This window comes from Pongo pygmaeus, chromosome 7 (genome assembly GCF_028885625.2).
Source record: "Pongo pygmaeus isolate AG05252 chromosome 7, NHGRI_mPonPyg2-v2.0_pri, whole genome shotgun sequence".
NCBI classification, from domain to species: Eukaryota; Metazoa; Chordata; class Mammalia; order Primates; family Hominidae; genus Pongo; species Pongo pygmaeus.
In genome coordinates this window covers 38502963-38518820 of record NC_072380.2, presented here as the reverse complement: position 1 = coordinate 38518820, position 15858 = coordinate 38502963, and the positions used below count along the sequence as shown (strand labels likewise).

The 15858-nt window shown below is 40.7% G+C and overlaps 1 protein-coding gene across 11 annotated transcripts in view; it reads right to left on the bottom strand.

Annotated features, from left to right (window-relative positions):
- The window catches only part of DDHD2 (DDHD domain containing 2), a 42897-nt gene that overhangs the window by 10846 nt on the left and 16193 nt on the right, over positions 1-15858 (bottom strand). For 5 of the 11 annotated variants that reach the window (XM_054498613.2, XM_054498612.2, XM_063668631.1 and 2 more), the window contains 8 exons: positions 15028-15150; positions 13069-13164; positions 10819-10935; positions 10560-10715; positions 10019-10121; positions 9718-9888; positions 9127-9289; positions 2671-2778 (listed from right to left, as the gene is read on the bottom strand). In XM_054498613.2, coding sequence (XP_054354588.1) covers positions 2697-2778; positions 9127-9289; positions 9718-9888; positions 10019-10121; positions 10560-10715; positions 10819-10935; positions 13069-13164; positions 15028-15150 — 1011 coding nt within the window. In that variant the 3' untranslated portion in view covers positions 2671-2696. Of the gene's footprint in view, positions 1-47; positions 2255-2670; positions 2779-9126; positions 9290-9717; positions 9889-10018; positions 10122-10559; positions 10716-10818; positions 10936-13068; positions 13165-15027; positions 15151-15858 lie in introns of those variants that run through there. The other 6 variants (XM_054498615.2, XM_063668629.1, XM_063668633.1 and 3 more) reach the window with 3 other exon arrangements.

Below are 15858 nucleotides of genomic sequence, written 5' to 3'. Positions count from 1 at the left end.
TTGACTTTGTGACGGGTGAGTCCAGGTAAAAGTAGGCCACTAGTCAATATGGTTTCATTTTAGTATTTACTAAAGTTTTAAATATAATCACGTAGAAAACAAACATCTCAAAAATGCAAAATATTAGAAATCTAATCAGTGCTATTAATCTTTCCATGCAAACAATCTCTTTTGCTGAGATAAGCGATACTAGTTCTGCAGCTGGGAATACGTACAAAATGATGCTGTACCAGTGTTTAAAAATAGGCTTGGTCGAGAGATTGCACATGATACAAATGAAGCAGTGCAAATAATATATGACTAAGTACAGGATTTCAATCAAGCTTATTATCCTCGGAATATATAGCTATAATACCATGAATAGACAAGATATAAAGCTCTTTCACAGTTACCCACCCCTCACCACTAGGAAAGAAACATTTCTTAATACAAAGAGTGGTTTATCTGGCTATCCAGGGCTATGCTGTCCATCTTTGGTTACAGGGACTCCCTCTGCTTATCCTTTGGTTTACTCTTAAATAGCACCTATTCTGCCAATAGGAATAGTAAAGATAAATTTGAAGACCACAACTTGGCAAAAGCTTCCCCTTAATATACAGTGAATACTTAATTCTCAATAACTCAGAGTTTATATACTTTAAAAAAAATAAAGTATTCCATATATCTGAAACTTAGTGGCATACTTAGCACTAGACTATAAGCAGATGACAAAGAAAGGCCAGGCCTGACCAATACCCCAACCTTACCTCTACAATCTCCATGGTGACAGTAATTACCCTTCATTTTCCTTTTCTCTCCAGAAAGGGATAAAGACCACTGCTGTCTAAGGAATGGCTTCAGTAAATATTAAATGTCAGTGGATTTGAATACCATAACATTTATAAAAAAATTTATAAACAATAAACCACAGCTCGCCTGCCTTTGCCACTCTATAAACAGAGGCCTGTAGAATCTGAGAGCAAGTATAAAGGATTATCATAAAGAGAACTACAAAGACAATGACAAACTGACCAATGAAGAAGAAAAATCTACAGCAAAGCAGTGAAAAGATGCCTTGACAAAATTAGTGTGCAGTCACTTGTGTTCTTAGAAGTAAACCTCACTTCATATGTTCCAGACTTGGCTGACACTGACTCTGCAATAGCTGTTCCTTGGACCCTACAGACATGTTTTTCTTTCAGAACAAGTTAAACATTTCCCCCTAGCCAAACCTACCTGCTCAACCAATGCTGCCCGTGCCAAGAGCCTTTTAAATATGCTTTGTGGATTATGGATACCTAAGAAGGAAAGAGGATACACAATACTACCTTAGCCCAAGTAGAAATGGCAGGTGACAAATTCTGTTTCACCATAAAGGCACCACTAAAAGATTTTATTTAGAACCTCAGCAGCCTGTAGAGGCTACATAATTTCAGGTTCATCAGCTTTTACAACTACTTTCAACATAAGAATAGAAGCTATTAGCAAATAACTTCTATCAAATATAAAAGGGAGGCCTAGGATATACAACATCTTTGCTTTATAAAGATGCACCTAACATGAACTAACTTGTCAACTTTAGACTCTTACAGCAGCTCAAACAGTTGCAAAAACAATGAACATCAGTGATTTCTGGCAATAAGTCTGTCAGTCAGTTCTAAGAGAGTAAACAACACTTTTTTAAAGCTACATTCTAGTCTTTCTTCATACACTACACATAAGAAAGAAATGCAGGTTCAAAAATAAATCACCCAAAAGTCTTTTCCATATCCACTGAGACTTAGCCTTCAGTTCAACACAAACAAGAGATAAGTGTACTCCAAAATGCCTTCTGAATCTCAAGAATCTGTTTCCAAACTAGAACATTTTCTAAAGATAAGCAATAAGTTCCTTAAAAACATGTCTACCCCACCCAAAACAAATCAAACCCAAAATAGGCTTTACACCATGTCAAGTACTAATCAATAAAGTGTGGCAACTATAAACTATCATCAAAGAATTAAAGATACAAACCACCCCCAGCTATGCAGAAAAAATGGCAAGTGTTTATATGAAGCCAGTGGTTAAAAGTAATAGGGCCTTTTGCTTTTCCATTCATTTCCAAAGAGGAAGATTATCTTCCAAAGACCCCAGTGGTGAGTAAGTGGCAGGCAACATGCAGGAAATGACGCAGCTGAGGAGAGGAAAATTGCAGCAACAAACAGGTGGATTTTCTGGGGAAGGATCCCTCAATGTCCGTCTAGGGAAGAAAGTGGGAGAAGAGCTGCAGTCACAACTGGAAGGCAACCACAGAGAATGCCAGAGTCGAATATACAGACTTTGTCATTTCACATCTGAAAGGCTGAGTAATTTAAATCTCAGGATGGGTGGTTGGTAATTCAAATCATAACTGTTGCCACAGGAACTCTTAGATAATAGAACCATTAAGACTCTGAGTTTAGATCCTAAAAAATGACAGGTGTCATTGGACAAAATCTCTAGCAAAACAGACATACACTAATCTTCCTCTAAATGGGCTACTGTGTTTTTTTCCCCATGAATTTCTACCAGTCCCTCTAAAAATGAATAGCAGCCTAGATCTTGGTGACAGGCAACAGCTAGTATATTTAAAAAGAGCTTGAGGCTCCATAGTTCATTATAACATGTTAATATGTAAGAATTACACTATATACATGACATTTTAAAACTTACATTAAGCAGCCATAGATGGGTCATTTTTACTGTAAAGGCTGATCAAGGAAGATACCCTGGGTTTGGTAGATCTCTTTGAGGACCAGCAATACTGTATCTTCAGACTCCCTATAAAGAGAAAAAATTATGTTGAGAAAAGGAACTAACATTTGTGCCAAATGTTTTACATATATTATCTCATTTAATCCATACAACCATCTTGCAAGTTTATTTTTTACTTCTGCAAAGAAATGAGATTCAGAAGTAATGTAATTGGCAGTGGTTTGGAAGGTGACCTGGCAAAGAACGCTGGCATTAAGTCTAGTAATATAAAAAAGCTAGTAAGAGAGGCCAGGTGTGGTGGCTCACACCTGTAATCCTAACACTCTGGGAGGCTGAGATGGACAAGTCACTACAAGTCTGGAGTTTGAGCCAGCCTGGCCAACATGGTGAAACCCCATCTCCACTAAAAATACAAAAACTAGGGCTGGGCACGGTGGCTCATGCCTATAATCCCAACACTTTGGGCGGCCGAGGTGGGCAGACCACGAGGTCAGGACTTTGAGACCAGCCTGGCCAATATGGTGAAACCCCGTCTCTACTAAAAATACAAAAATTAGCAGGGTGTGGTGGTACATGCCTATAGTCCCAGTTACTGGGGAGATGAGGCAGAAGAATCGCTTGAACCTGGGAAGCGGAGGTTGCAGTGAGCCGAGATCGCACCACTGCACTCCAGCCTGGCAGATAGGCGAGATTCCGTCTAAAAAAAAAAAAAAAAAAACTAGCCAGGCGTGGCAGCACGCGCCTGTAGTCCCAGCTACTCAGGAGGCTGAGGCAGGAGAATCACTTGAACCCAGGAGGTGAAGGTTGCAATGAGCCGAAGGTTGCAGAGCGCCACTGCACTTCAGCCTGGGCGACAGAGTGAGACTCCATTTCAAAAAAAAAAAAAAAAAAAGCCAGTAAGAAATAACCAAGAATTGTTCCTTTTCCACAGAGATCATTCTAGAGACACTATTGAAGAGTTATCCAGTTGGTCACCTTAATTTTTAAAATATTATGCACTTTTTGGAAAAGGTAATACAATCATAAGGTTCCAAATTCCAAAAATATAAGAAAGTAACGAAGTCTCCCTCCCACCTTTCTTCCTCAACCACCACCAGTTCCCATCTTCTGACAACCAATGTTATCAATTTCTCATGCGTTTTCCAGATATTATTCTATGTATGCACAAGCAATTACTTATATCCACACTTCATAACAAAATTTCATTAAAAAAGATTAACATTCATAAGGGACTGCCTTAAGGATATAAGGCTCTATCATTCTTCTAGATCTGTGGTTCAACATTTATTGAGTCATGCATCCTTTTGAGAATCTAATGAAATTATGGATTTCTCCCCAGAAAGGATCACATTGCAACCACAATTATAAATGTGTATTTCATTGGATTCATAGACTTCTTTCATCTCCCACAAACTCATATACACAGAACCCAGCTTAAGAAATTCCTGTATCAACAAGTGGGAATTAGCTCTATCAGATATTAAAATGGTACATAAATAAGCAAATCAACAAGTAAGAAGTTGAGAAATAGTCCCATTTATGTATAGGAATTTAATTAAGTGGCCAGGCACAGTGGCTCACACCTATAATCCTAACACTGGGAGGTCGAGGCAGGTGGATCACCTGAGGTCAGGCGTTCGAGACCAGCCTGGCCAACATAGTGAAACCCCATCTCTATTAAAAATACAAAAATTAGCTGGGCATGGTGGCACACGCCTATAGCCCTGGCTACTCAAGAAGCTGAGGCAGGAAAATCATTTGAACCCAGAAGGCAGAGGTTGCAGTGAGCCAACTACTGCACTACTGCACTTCAGCCTAGGCAAAACAGCAAGACTCTGTCTCAAAAAAAAAAAAAAAAGAATTAATTTAATTTAGAATCTCAAATCTATTAATAGTGTTGAGACACGTGGGGAAAAAAGGACCTGAATCTGAATCAAAGATTTATATGTAAAAATTAGATGATAAAATATTAGAATAGCCAGGCATGGTGTTGCACACCTGCAGTCCCAACTACTCAGGAGGCCAAGGCAAGAGGACTGCTTGAGCCCAGGAATTCAAGGGTCTAGTGCACTAAGATCATGCCTGTGAAAAGCCATTGCATCCAAGATCCTGTTTCTAAAAAAAATTATATATATAAGAATATACTGTGTTGGCTGGGTGCAGTGGCTCACGCCTGTAATCCCAGCACTTTGGGAGGCTGAGGTGGGATCACTTGAGGTCAGGAGTTTGAGACCAGCCTGACCAACATGGTGAAACCCTGTCTCTACTAAAAAGACAAAATTAGCCAGGTGTGGTGGTGCACACCTGTAATCCTGGCTACTTGGGAGGCTGAGGCAGGAGAATCACTTGAACCTGGGAGGCAGAGGTTGCAGTGAGCCGAGATCACACCATTGCACTCCAGCCTGGGCGACAGGGTGAGACTCCATCTCAAAAAAAAAAAAAAAAAAAAAAATACTGTGGTAAGAATTTTTTTGGAAAGTAAGGAAGATCTTTCTGAGTATGACACGACACAAATTCCAGAAACCAAAAAGCAAATGTCAACAAATTTGATTACATAAAAATAAAAATTTTGACCAGGCACAGTGGCTCACGCCTGTAATCCCAGCACTTTGGGAGGCAGGGGCAGGTGGATCACCTGAGGTCAGAAGTTCAAGACCAGCCTGGCCAACATGGTGAAACCCCATCTCTACTAACAATACAAAAATTAGCTAGGCATGGTGGCGCACACCTGTAATCCCAGCTACTCAGGAAGCTGAGGTACAAGAATCGCTTGAACCTGGGAGGCGGAGGTTGCAGTGAGCCAAGATCGTGCCACAGCACTCCAGCCTGGGCGACAGAGTGAGACTCCTTCTCAAAAAAAAAAAACACACACAAAAAAACTTGTTGGCCAGATATGGTGGCTTACACATGTAATCTCAGCACTTTGGGAAGCCAAGTGGGAGGATCACTGGAGCCCAGGAGTTCAAGACCAGCCTGGGCAACATGGCAAAACCCATTTCCACAAAAAAATTTGAAAAATTAGCTGGGCATGGTGGTACACACCTGTGGTCCTAGCTACTCCCAGCTGCTCAGGAGGCTGAGATGGGATGATGGCTTGAGTCCAAGGTCAAGGCTGCAGTGAGCTATAATCGCACCACTGCACTCCAGCCTGGGTGATAGAGTGAGACTCTCTCACAAAAATAAAAATAAAAAATAAAAAAAAATGTTGATGTGGAGCAACTGAAACTCTCAAACACTGCTGATGGAGATGTAAACTGCTGGTGGCAAAACAGTTTGGCAGTTTCTTTTAAAGATACACTTCCATATAGTATCCACCCATTCTATTCCTATTTACCCAAGAATATGTCCATGTAAAGTCTTATACATGAATGTTCCTAGCAGCTTTGTTAATAGCCAAAAACTGGAAACTATCCAAATATCCATCAACAGGTGAATGGATAAACTGATATATCCATATAATGGAATACTACTCAGCAATAAAAAGGATATACTATTGATACACACAACATCGATCACGTCTATAATCCCAACAGCTTGGGGGACCAAAGCAAGAGGACTGCTTGAGGCCAGGAGTTTGACACCAGCAGGGGCAACATAGTGAGACCCCATCTCTACGAAAATAAATTTAAAAAAAAATTAGGCCCAGTGGCACATGCCTGCAGTCCCAGCTTCTTGGGAGGCTGAGATGGGAGGATCCCTTGAGCCTAAGAGGATCCCTTGAGCCCAGAGATCTAGGCAACAGTGAGCCATGATTGTGTCACTGCACTCCAGCCTGGGTGACAGAACAAGACTGTCTCAAAAAAAAAAAAAGCTAAACGCCAAACAACAAAAGTATATACTGTAGGATTCCAAATACAAGTCATAAGCAAACTAATCTACAGTGACAGAACAGATCAGTGGCTCCCTGGAAATCAGGAGGAGTGGGGAAGAGAAAAGAAGGGAGGGATTACAAAAGGCACAAGGAAACTTTTGAGAGTGATGAATAAGTTAAGTTGATTGTAGTGATGGCTTCACAGGTGTATACATGTCAAAAGTCATCAAATGTGTATTCTTTTAATATGTACAGTATATTGTACATTTTCACCCAACAAATTGGCAAAGATTTAAAAATATTAAAACTGTTGGAAAAGCTGTGGAGAAACACACACTTTCATACATTATTGCTGGGAGTATAAAAAGGTACAACCTCTTATTTGTCAATATTTATCAAATTTTACAAATGTATATACCCTTTATGCCATTGATTTCAATTCGAAGTATTTTACATTACAGATATACTCATGAGTAGGTGAAATGACATGAACAAGGTGTGTGCAAAAGAAAAGGAAACCTGAAAGTCCATGAGTAGAGGACGGCTTAAATAAATTACGGTGTATTTAGATAATGGAAGACTATGCAGCTAAAAAAAATTAGGAAACTACATATAATAGGTTTAAAAATGCCAAGATATACTAGTAGGAAAAACAAGGCACAGAACATTGCCTTTAATATACTATTTATATTTTTAAAATAAGGGAAAGAATATATTCACATACATATATTTATTATGGAGGCATAAAATAGATGGCTGGAAGACATTTTACATTAGTTGTATATGGGGAAGAAACTAGTTGCAAGGAACAAAATAAAAAAGAGGCTTTTCATTATTTTTCTTTCTTTGAATTTCAAACCATATGAATGTACTGCCCACACAGAAATATTAAAAGAACTCTTCTTTTCTATCAAGCCAGATCACCAGAGATCAATTTCTTAGCATTATTTTAGCCCCTTACAAGATTGCTTTTAATGAACTGCACTTTGATTTTATGTCATGGCCTCTACTGTATATATTAGATACAAACGATAGTGATTGCATCAGATGATAATTCCTCATCAGAATTCAAGGGAAAAATTCTTCTTAGGACCTTTGAGCTTGCTTTTTTTTTTTTTTGAGATGGAGTCTCGCTCTGTCACCCAGGCTGGAGTGCAGTGGCGTGATCTCGCTCACTGCAACCTCTGCCTCCCAGGTTCAGGCAATTCTCCTGTCTCAGCCTCCCTAGTAGCTGGAACTACAGGCATGCACCACCACACCTGGCTAATTGTATTTTTGGTAGAGACGGGATTTCACCATGTTGGCCATGCTGGTCTGAGCTTTCATTTTTAAAACACTTATCTCTGACTCATCTTATTTTCCTTGCTTTAGTTTTATGTCAACTTCTTCAGGGATTAATTAGTATTATTTTATACTATTTTTTTTTTTCAGACATGGTCTCGCTGTGTCACTCAGGCTAGGGTGCAGTGGCACCATCATGGCTCACTGCAGCCTTCAACTCCTGGCCTCAAGCAATCCTCCTTCCTCGGCCTCCCAAAGTGCTGGGATTATAAGCATGAGCCACCATACCCGGCCTGAATTTCAATAAGCATCATTAATCCATTCTACAATCCATCAGGTAACCAATTATATTTAATAATAATTGTGCCCAGGCGTGGTGGCTCATGCCTGTAATTCCAGCACTTTGGGAGGCGGAGGCGGATTGATTGCTTGAAGTTTGAGGCCAGCCTGGGCAACACGGTGAAACGCTGTCTCTACAAAAATTAGCTGGGCATGGTGGTGCACAACGGTCACCCTACTTATTAGGGAGACTGAGGTGGGAGGATCACTTGAGTCCAGGAGGTCAAGGCTTTAGTGAACCATGAGCATGCCACTGCACTCCAGCCTGGGTGACACAGCAAGACCCTGTCTCAAATAATGATAAAATAATAATAATTAATTCTGTCACAGCTACCATAAATGCTTTCAAATGGGTTTGCTATAAGACTTCCAGCAACAATAATATTATTTGTTCCAGTTCATTCATGTGCACCTAAATGGCCAAAAGACACATTTTTAACACCAAGATAATTGAACTTATGGTTGTTGGCATCATTAGCCTCATCCATGTTCTACCCAGCTGCAAAATAAAATAACAGTGTGCTTAAACCAGATTCTTGAAATGACATGATTGTGCTTGTGCTGTCTAAATGAGAAGTCATTTTAATTCCAAAGGTACACAGGTCTTTTTTTTTTTTTTTTTTTTTGAGACAGGGTCTTGCTCTGTCACCCAGGCTAGAGTGCAGTGGTGTGATCATGGCTCACTGTGGTCTCAAAATCCTGGGCTCAAGCAAGTCTCCTGCCTCAGCCTCCGAAGTAGCTGGGACTATAAGCACATACCACCACGCCCAGGTAATTTAGTTTTTGTAGAGATGAGGTCTTGCTATGTTTCCCAGGCCGGTCTCAAACTCCTGAACTCAAGCAATCCTCCCACCTTGGCCTCCCAAAGTGCTGAGATTATAAGCCTGAGCCAACGCACCTGGCCTATCCTCCTTTTTCTACATCTATCAAATATCTATGAAACAGGTAAACAAACAAAACAGACAAAAATAAACAACATTTACCAGTAGCATAGATGGCTTTGTAAAGCAAATAAATACTCATTAAAACTTTCAATAGGCTTCTCCTGTAGCACATAGTCAATGCGTTGGCCTCCATTCAGCATCCCCACATTGATAGGCAGGACTTCTTCTTTAACTGCCACAGAGGTCTCTTCTGTGTTAACATCTGGATATGGAAGAACCATAATAAGAATCTAAAACCTTTTGGCCTTCAGGGTTATCCTGTTAACTTCTCCTCACACTCCAAGTTTACCACAGAATGAGCTACTCTCTGTTCAGAGAGCTCTCTCCCATCTTCCTCCTCTCTATCTCCTTCAAGCTCCTTCTCAGGTCACAGTAATTTTGTCCAATCCCCTTTTTTACTTTTGCGCAACACATCTCATTACCTATACCATTGATAGCTAGGTCATTTGCCTTGGGTTTATACTAAATGCAAGCAGGAATAGAGCTCTTTAGAAGTTGGAAACTAAAGCAAAAGAATGCAATATTAACCATGAAATTAAATGTGAAATTAAATTAAATTAACTATGAAAAACGCCACACCATGGCATCCCTCTTATCTGGCAGCTGGTCAATGTGTACAGTGTCACTGACCACTAGGCTTCTCTGAAGTTGATTCAGGTTCTGCTTCAGTTTCTTCTGCTGTTTCTGAAGCTTGTAAGGCAGGGTATGGTGCTCTGGTAAAAGACTTCCAGGCCATCCGCAGCGAACCTAGCAAGTTGTTCTTAAGGTCCATACTCATCCTGGTCAAGCCCTCTCTCAGTTCTGAAACATAAATAAAGAACATTAAATGATTTACAAAGAGCTTAGGGTCCAACATAGCTGAACAGAGTGAATGATGCCCTTTGCACTGGCCAAAAGGTCTAGAATTATCAAGTTCTATGCTCAGACTTACCTAAGTGCATCCGCTTCCTGCCTTTATGATGTGGGATCAGCATTGGCTCAAATTCCACTCCTGGGACCACCATTGGTTCAATCCTATAGGCCACAGGATCAAACTACATAGGAAAAACAAGAGCTACATTTACCTCTGCTGAGCACAGTCTGGAAACTATATAACTTTTTTTTTTTTTTTTTTGAGATGAGGTCTCGCTCTGTCACCCAGGCTGGAGTGCAGTGGTGCAATCATGGCTCACTGTAGCCTTCAACTCCTAGGCTCAAGCAATCCTCCTGCCTTGACCTCCCAAAGTGCTGGGATGACAGGCATTAGTCACCATGTACAACCAGAACTATATATCTTAAGCAAGAATAATCATAAGTTCATTTTTAAAAATGTACAGTTCTGCTCCATCACTTCCAAATCAATACGATTATAAGTTGTCTCATTGCCAGAGAATGGAATAGGAAAAAAAAAGTCAACACAACAGAAAATCCTATGTTCTTTAACAATAAGCCCTGATATTTAGGTAAAACCACAATAGCTGTACAATGCTTACAGGGTGATAAATATTGAAGAAACCTTTGCACGTTGGAAATCTGTAGTTGGGATCAATTCTTTTTAGTCCTCGGACAGTAAGGAACATTCCAATGGGAGATCCAAAGGCAAAGAATATTTCCGGTTTATAGATGAGCCGGGGGTATTTCACAGACACCTCAAAGGAGGAAAATAAAAGCATCTCTCATTAATAACAAAAGTTACATCTGTTTCTACCATGCAAATAGCAGGCAGTAAAATGATCAAAGAGAATTAGTTACCTGCCCAATGCCAACATCCAGATAGTCACCATTTCTAGTATTACTGCTACTGCAGAACTCAGATTCTTTGGGGATGTTTGCCCCTGAAGCAGGCTGTGGGGTTGGTCTCTTAATACCCTAAAGAATAAAAAATAGTTACGTGGAGAAGCTGGGCATGGCGGCATGCACCTGTAGTCCCAGCTACTCAGGACCCTGAGGTAGGTAGGTAGGTAGGATTGTTTAAGCCCAAGAGTTCAAGTCCAACCTGGGCAACATAGTCTCTACTAAAAATATATATATATATATATGGGGAGCTACTATATAGTAAAAGTATAGCCAAAGGATTATATAGTTTTCTACTGGTTTGAAAGGACCCTTGGGAAAGTTCTGAAATGGCAGCCAAAAATTCTAGGAAGATTTCCTCAGAAAACAAGATTAAATTATTGCCTTAAATTGTTAATTGACATTCTTACATGCTCTAAAATGATGAAAGTTGTACATAGCCATTTCAGCAGCATTGAAACTTTAGGCAACAATCATAAGAGAAAACAATAGCAGGGCACTGTGGGAAGATAATGCTGAGGATTGCTAGAGTTCTATGAAGTGCTGTGCCTCTGTAATCAAGGGAAGTAGGATGTCGATGGGCTGGGCCAAGAACTGAGTCTTTAAAAAGAACTGAGCCACCTGCTAAAAAGTTGGAAAAGAACTAACTACTGGCCGGGCATGGTGGCTCATGCCTGTAATCCCAGCACTTTGGGAGGTTGAGGTGGGCGGATAACTTGAGGTCAGGAGCTCAAGACCAGCCTGGCCAACATGGTGAAACCCCATACTAAAAATACAAAAATTAGCTGGGTGTGGTGTCGCGTGCCTGTAATCCCAGCTACTCAGGAAGCTGAAGCAGGAGAATTACTTGAACCCAGGAGGCGGAGGTTGCAACTGAGCCAAGATCATGCAACTGCACTCCAGCCTGGGCAACAGAGCGAGACTCCGACTCAAAAAGAAGAAAAAAAAGAAAGAAAAGAACTAATTAATAAGATATGGAGAGAAATTCAGTGACCAGAAAAACTGAATGTGGAGGTACTGTTAACACAGGTAAACCTTCAGAACATTAAGCTAAGTGAAAGAAGTCAGACACATGGCTCAAAAGGACGTTCCACCTATATGGAATGTCCAAAATAAGCAAATCTGTAGAAACAGAAAGTAGATTAGTGGTTGACAGAGGCTGGGGGCAGGGAGCAATGGGGAGTGACAGCAAATGGGTATGGGAATTTCCCTAAAGGACAATGGAAATGTGCTGAAATTGGATAGTGGTAATGGTTACATAACTCTATGAATATACTAAAAACCATTAAATTGTAAACTTTAAAAGGGTGAATTTTATGGTATGTGATGTGAAGTAGATATTGGTAAAACTCTCATGAAAAGAAAAAAGCAAAAAAATAAATAAATAAATGGTAGGAGAATTCCAGAGGAGAGAAGACTTTTGAAGCTAATAACACTTTTAAGGATGTAAAAAAAGAAGGGCCAGGAGTGGTGCAGCATTTTGCGAGGCTGAGGCACGTGGGTCACCTGAGGTCAGGAGTTCAAGACCAGCCTGGCCAACATAGTGAAACCCCATCTCTACTAAAAATACAAAAAGTTAGCTGGGCATGGTGGTGCGCACCTGGAATCCCAGCTACTCAAGAGGATGAAGCAGGAGAATCACTTGAACCTGGGAGGTGGAGGTTGCAGTGAGCCAAGATCACCCACTGTATTCCACCCCGGGCAACAGAGCGAGATTTCATTTCCAGGAAAAAAAAAAAAAAAAAAGGATGTAAAAAAGAAAATGTGTTTAATTTCTAGAAAGAGAGCCAAAGATCAGCCAGGCGGGTGGCTCACACCTGTAATCCCAGCTCTTTGGGAGGCCAAAGCAGGCAGATCACAAGGTCAGGAGTTTGAGACCAGCCTGGCCAATATGGTGAAACCCCGTCTCTATTAAAAATACAAAAATTAGCCGGGCATGGTGGTGGGCGCCTGTAGTCCCAGCTACTCGGGAGGCTGAGGCAGGAGAATCGCTTGAACCCGGGAGGCGGAGGTTGCAATGAGCTGGGATCGCACCACTGCACTCCAGCCTGAGTGACAGAGCGAGACTCCATCTCAAAAAAAAAAAGAGCCAAAGATCAATTACCAAAAAACCGCTTGGCTCCCCAGAGTAAACATCCCACAAAGCACAAGGACACACTATGGACATCAAAGAATTGTTTAGGCCAAAAAGCTGTATTAGGCACATACCATTGAGTTTTTTCTGGTGCTGAAATAGTTTAATATCTTCTTTCTTGGTCCTAAAGGAATTCCCATTTCCTGAAGATCTTGGTCTGTACATAAAGCCTAGGCATAGAAAATCAAGTCTTTCTTATTTCTAGACAAAATAAAATCAATCCTGTCCCGTAAGAGGAATAAGGCCTAGGCACTCTGTTGCTGCCTGTCTCTCTAGTAGTAAAACATCATATAATAACTTCCAGAAAAAAGGACCTGTTTTATGCATGAAACAGCCTAAAAAAGAATAGAAAATATCAATACTTATAATATCAATGTTACAATAATATAGACAACATTGTTATTGTTAAAAAAAAAAAAAAAGCCCAGAGAAGTTGGGTATCTAAGGACTTCCGGACATAAAAATCTTCCTTGATTTCTGGCCGGGCGCGGTGGCTCATGCCTGTAATCCCAGCACTTTGGGAGGCCGAGACAGGTGGATCACGACGTCAGGAGATCAAGACCACGGTGAAACCCCGTCTCTACTAAAAATACAAAAAAAATTAGCCGGGCGCGGTGGCGGGCGCCTGTATTCCCAGCTACTCAGGAGGCTGAGGCAGGAGAATGGCGTGAACCTGGGAGGCAGAGCTTGCAGTGAGCCGAGATCGCACCACTGCACTCCAGCCTGGATGACAGAGCGAGACTCCGTCTCAAAAAAAAAAAAATCTTCCTTGATTTCTATACTGACTTAGATGTCACATGCCTGAGAAGGATTATACTCCTGCTGATGAACACAAGCACTGAGAACACACAGCAAACACACAAGTATGGAACAGAATAACAATCAAGATCTCAAGTGTCACTCATCTTTTTTTTTTTTTTTGAGATGGAGAAGACTCTGTCGCCCAGGCTGGAGTGCAGTGGCGTGATCTCTGCTCACTGCAACCTCCACCTCCTGGGTTCAAGCGATTCTCCTGCCTCAGCCTCCCAAGTAGCTGGGATTACAGGCCCGCGCCACCACACCCAGCTAATTTTTGTTATTTTTAGTAGAGACAGGGTTTCACCATGTTGACTAGGTTGGTCTCGAACTCCTGACCTCGTGATCTGCCCACCTCGGCCTCCCAAAGTGCTGGGATTACAGGCGTGAGCCACCACACCCAGCCGTCACTCATTTGATTAGGGAAGCCTTCCTGCACCTTATTGAGACCAGGCTAATTCTTACAACACGGTGTACTTTTCCTACTTACTTCTTATTGTAATTGCCATGATGTGTGTGATTATTTAACATGTGTCTTCCCCAGTAAACTATAAACACTATGAGGTCAGGGATCATATGTCTTATTCACCAATCTATCCAGTACTTGGTATAGTAAGCATTTTCTAAATATCTGTTAAATGAGTGAATGTATCACAAACCAGAAAAAGGCACAACAAAAACGGAAAAAAAAAAAACAAATAAACAAGCTGCCTGGGCGCGGTGGCTCTCACATCTAATCCCAGCACTTTGGGAGGCCAAGGTGGGTGGATCACAGGGTCAGGAATTCCAGACCAGCCTGGCCAAGAGACCAGCTTGGCCAATACGGTGAAACCCCATCTCTACTAAAAATATAAAAATTAGCCAGGCGTGGTGGCAGGCACCTGTAATCCCAGCTACTTGCAAATAACAGTAGAGCTCTTGAAAGTACAACAGAAAATTAGAGTTGGAATAGCTAATGCTTATTTATTTGTTTGTTCTTGCACTCATGTTGTCTATAAGCCGTACTGGTTAGTCTGCTCCATTGCTCTATGAATAATCAATATGGCCATCTGAACTTTGAAATTCCACAAAGCAAAGGTCACTTAATATGATAAAAAGTAAATAAATAATGCTAAGGAACATTAATGATCAAGTATTTATGACTAAAAAGTGTCTAAAGGGTAGGCTCTCAGTAAACACAATAAACAATAAAAATACTGAAAATGGCTTGGCATAAAGTTTTAAAAGATTATTTTTACCAGAGCTTCCTTATCTACTTTCTCCTTCTCAAAGATATCAAAGAATTCAGAGAGCTGAAGTTTCTTCAAATCTTCCTCTAGTGTAGGTGTATCTCCTTGATCCATTACAATATTTAGCGAATCCTAAAAATTAAATTATAAAGCTCATATTCTTGAAATTCATTGTTTCCTTTATTAATACTATTTTGCAGTAAAGAAATACATAGATTTCCACAGCAATGTATCTTAACTTTAACAAATTGTCATTTATGCAAGATATAAATTAAGAGGTTCCAAGGTTTTGCAACTTCAATTGAAAATATGTTTTTAAAGAAATGAGTAAAATATTCATCATCATTAACAAACATTTGCTGAATTTTAAGGGAGCTCAGTGCTTAAGAAATTAGGAAAACAGTGCTTAAGAAATACAACAGTCTAGGCTGGGCGTGGTGGCTCACACCTGTAATCCCAGCACTTTGGGAGGCCAAGGTGGGCGGATCACAAGGTCAGGAGTTCAAGACCAGTCTGACCAACACCCTGTCTCTACTAAAGATACAAAAATTAGCCGGGTACTGTGGCGTGCGCCTGTAATCCCAGCTACTGAGGAGGCTGAGGCAGGAGAATCATTTGAACCCTGGAGGCAGAGGTTGCAGTAAGCCGAGATCGTGCCACTGCATTCCAGCCTAGGTGACAGAGCAAGAGACTGTCTCAAAAAACAAAAAACAAAAAAAAAAGAAATAGAAATAAAACAGTCTAAGACAAAAGCTCTGCTCTGGAGGAACTCATGGTCCAACAGGAGAAATAGGTACCAAATCAATCCTACAGATGATACATGGTTATAGGAATTTTTAC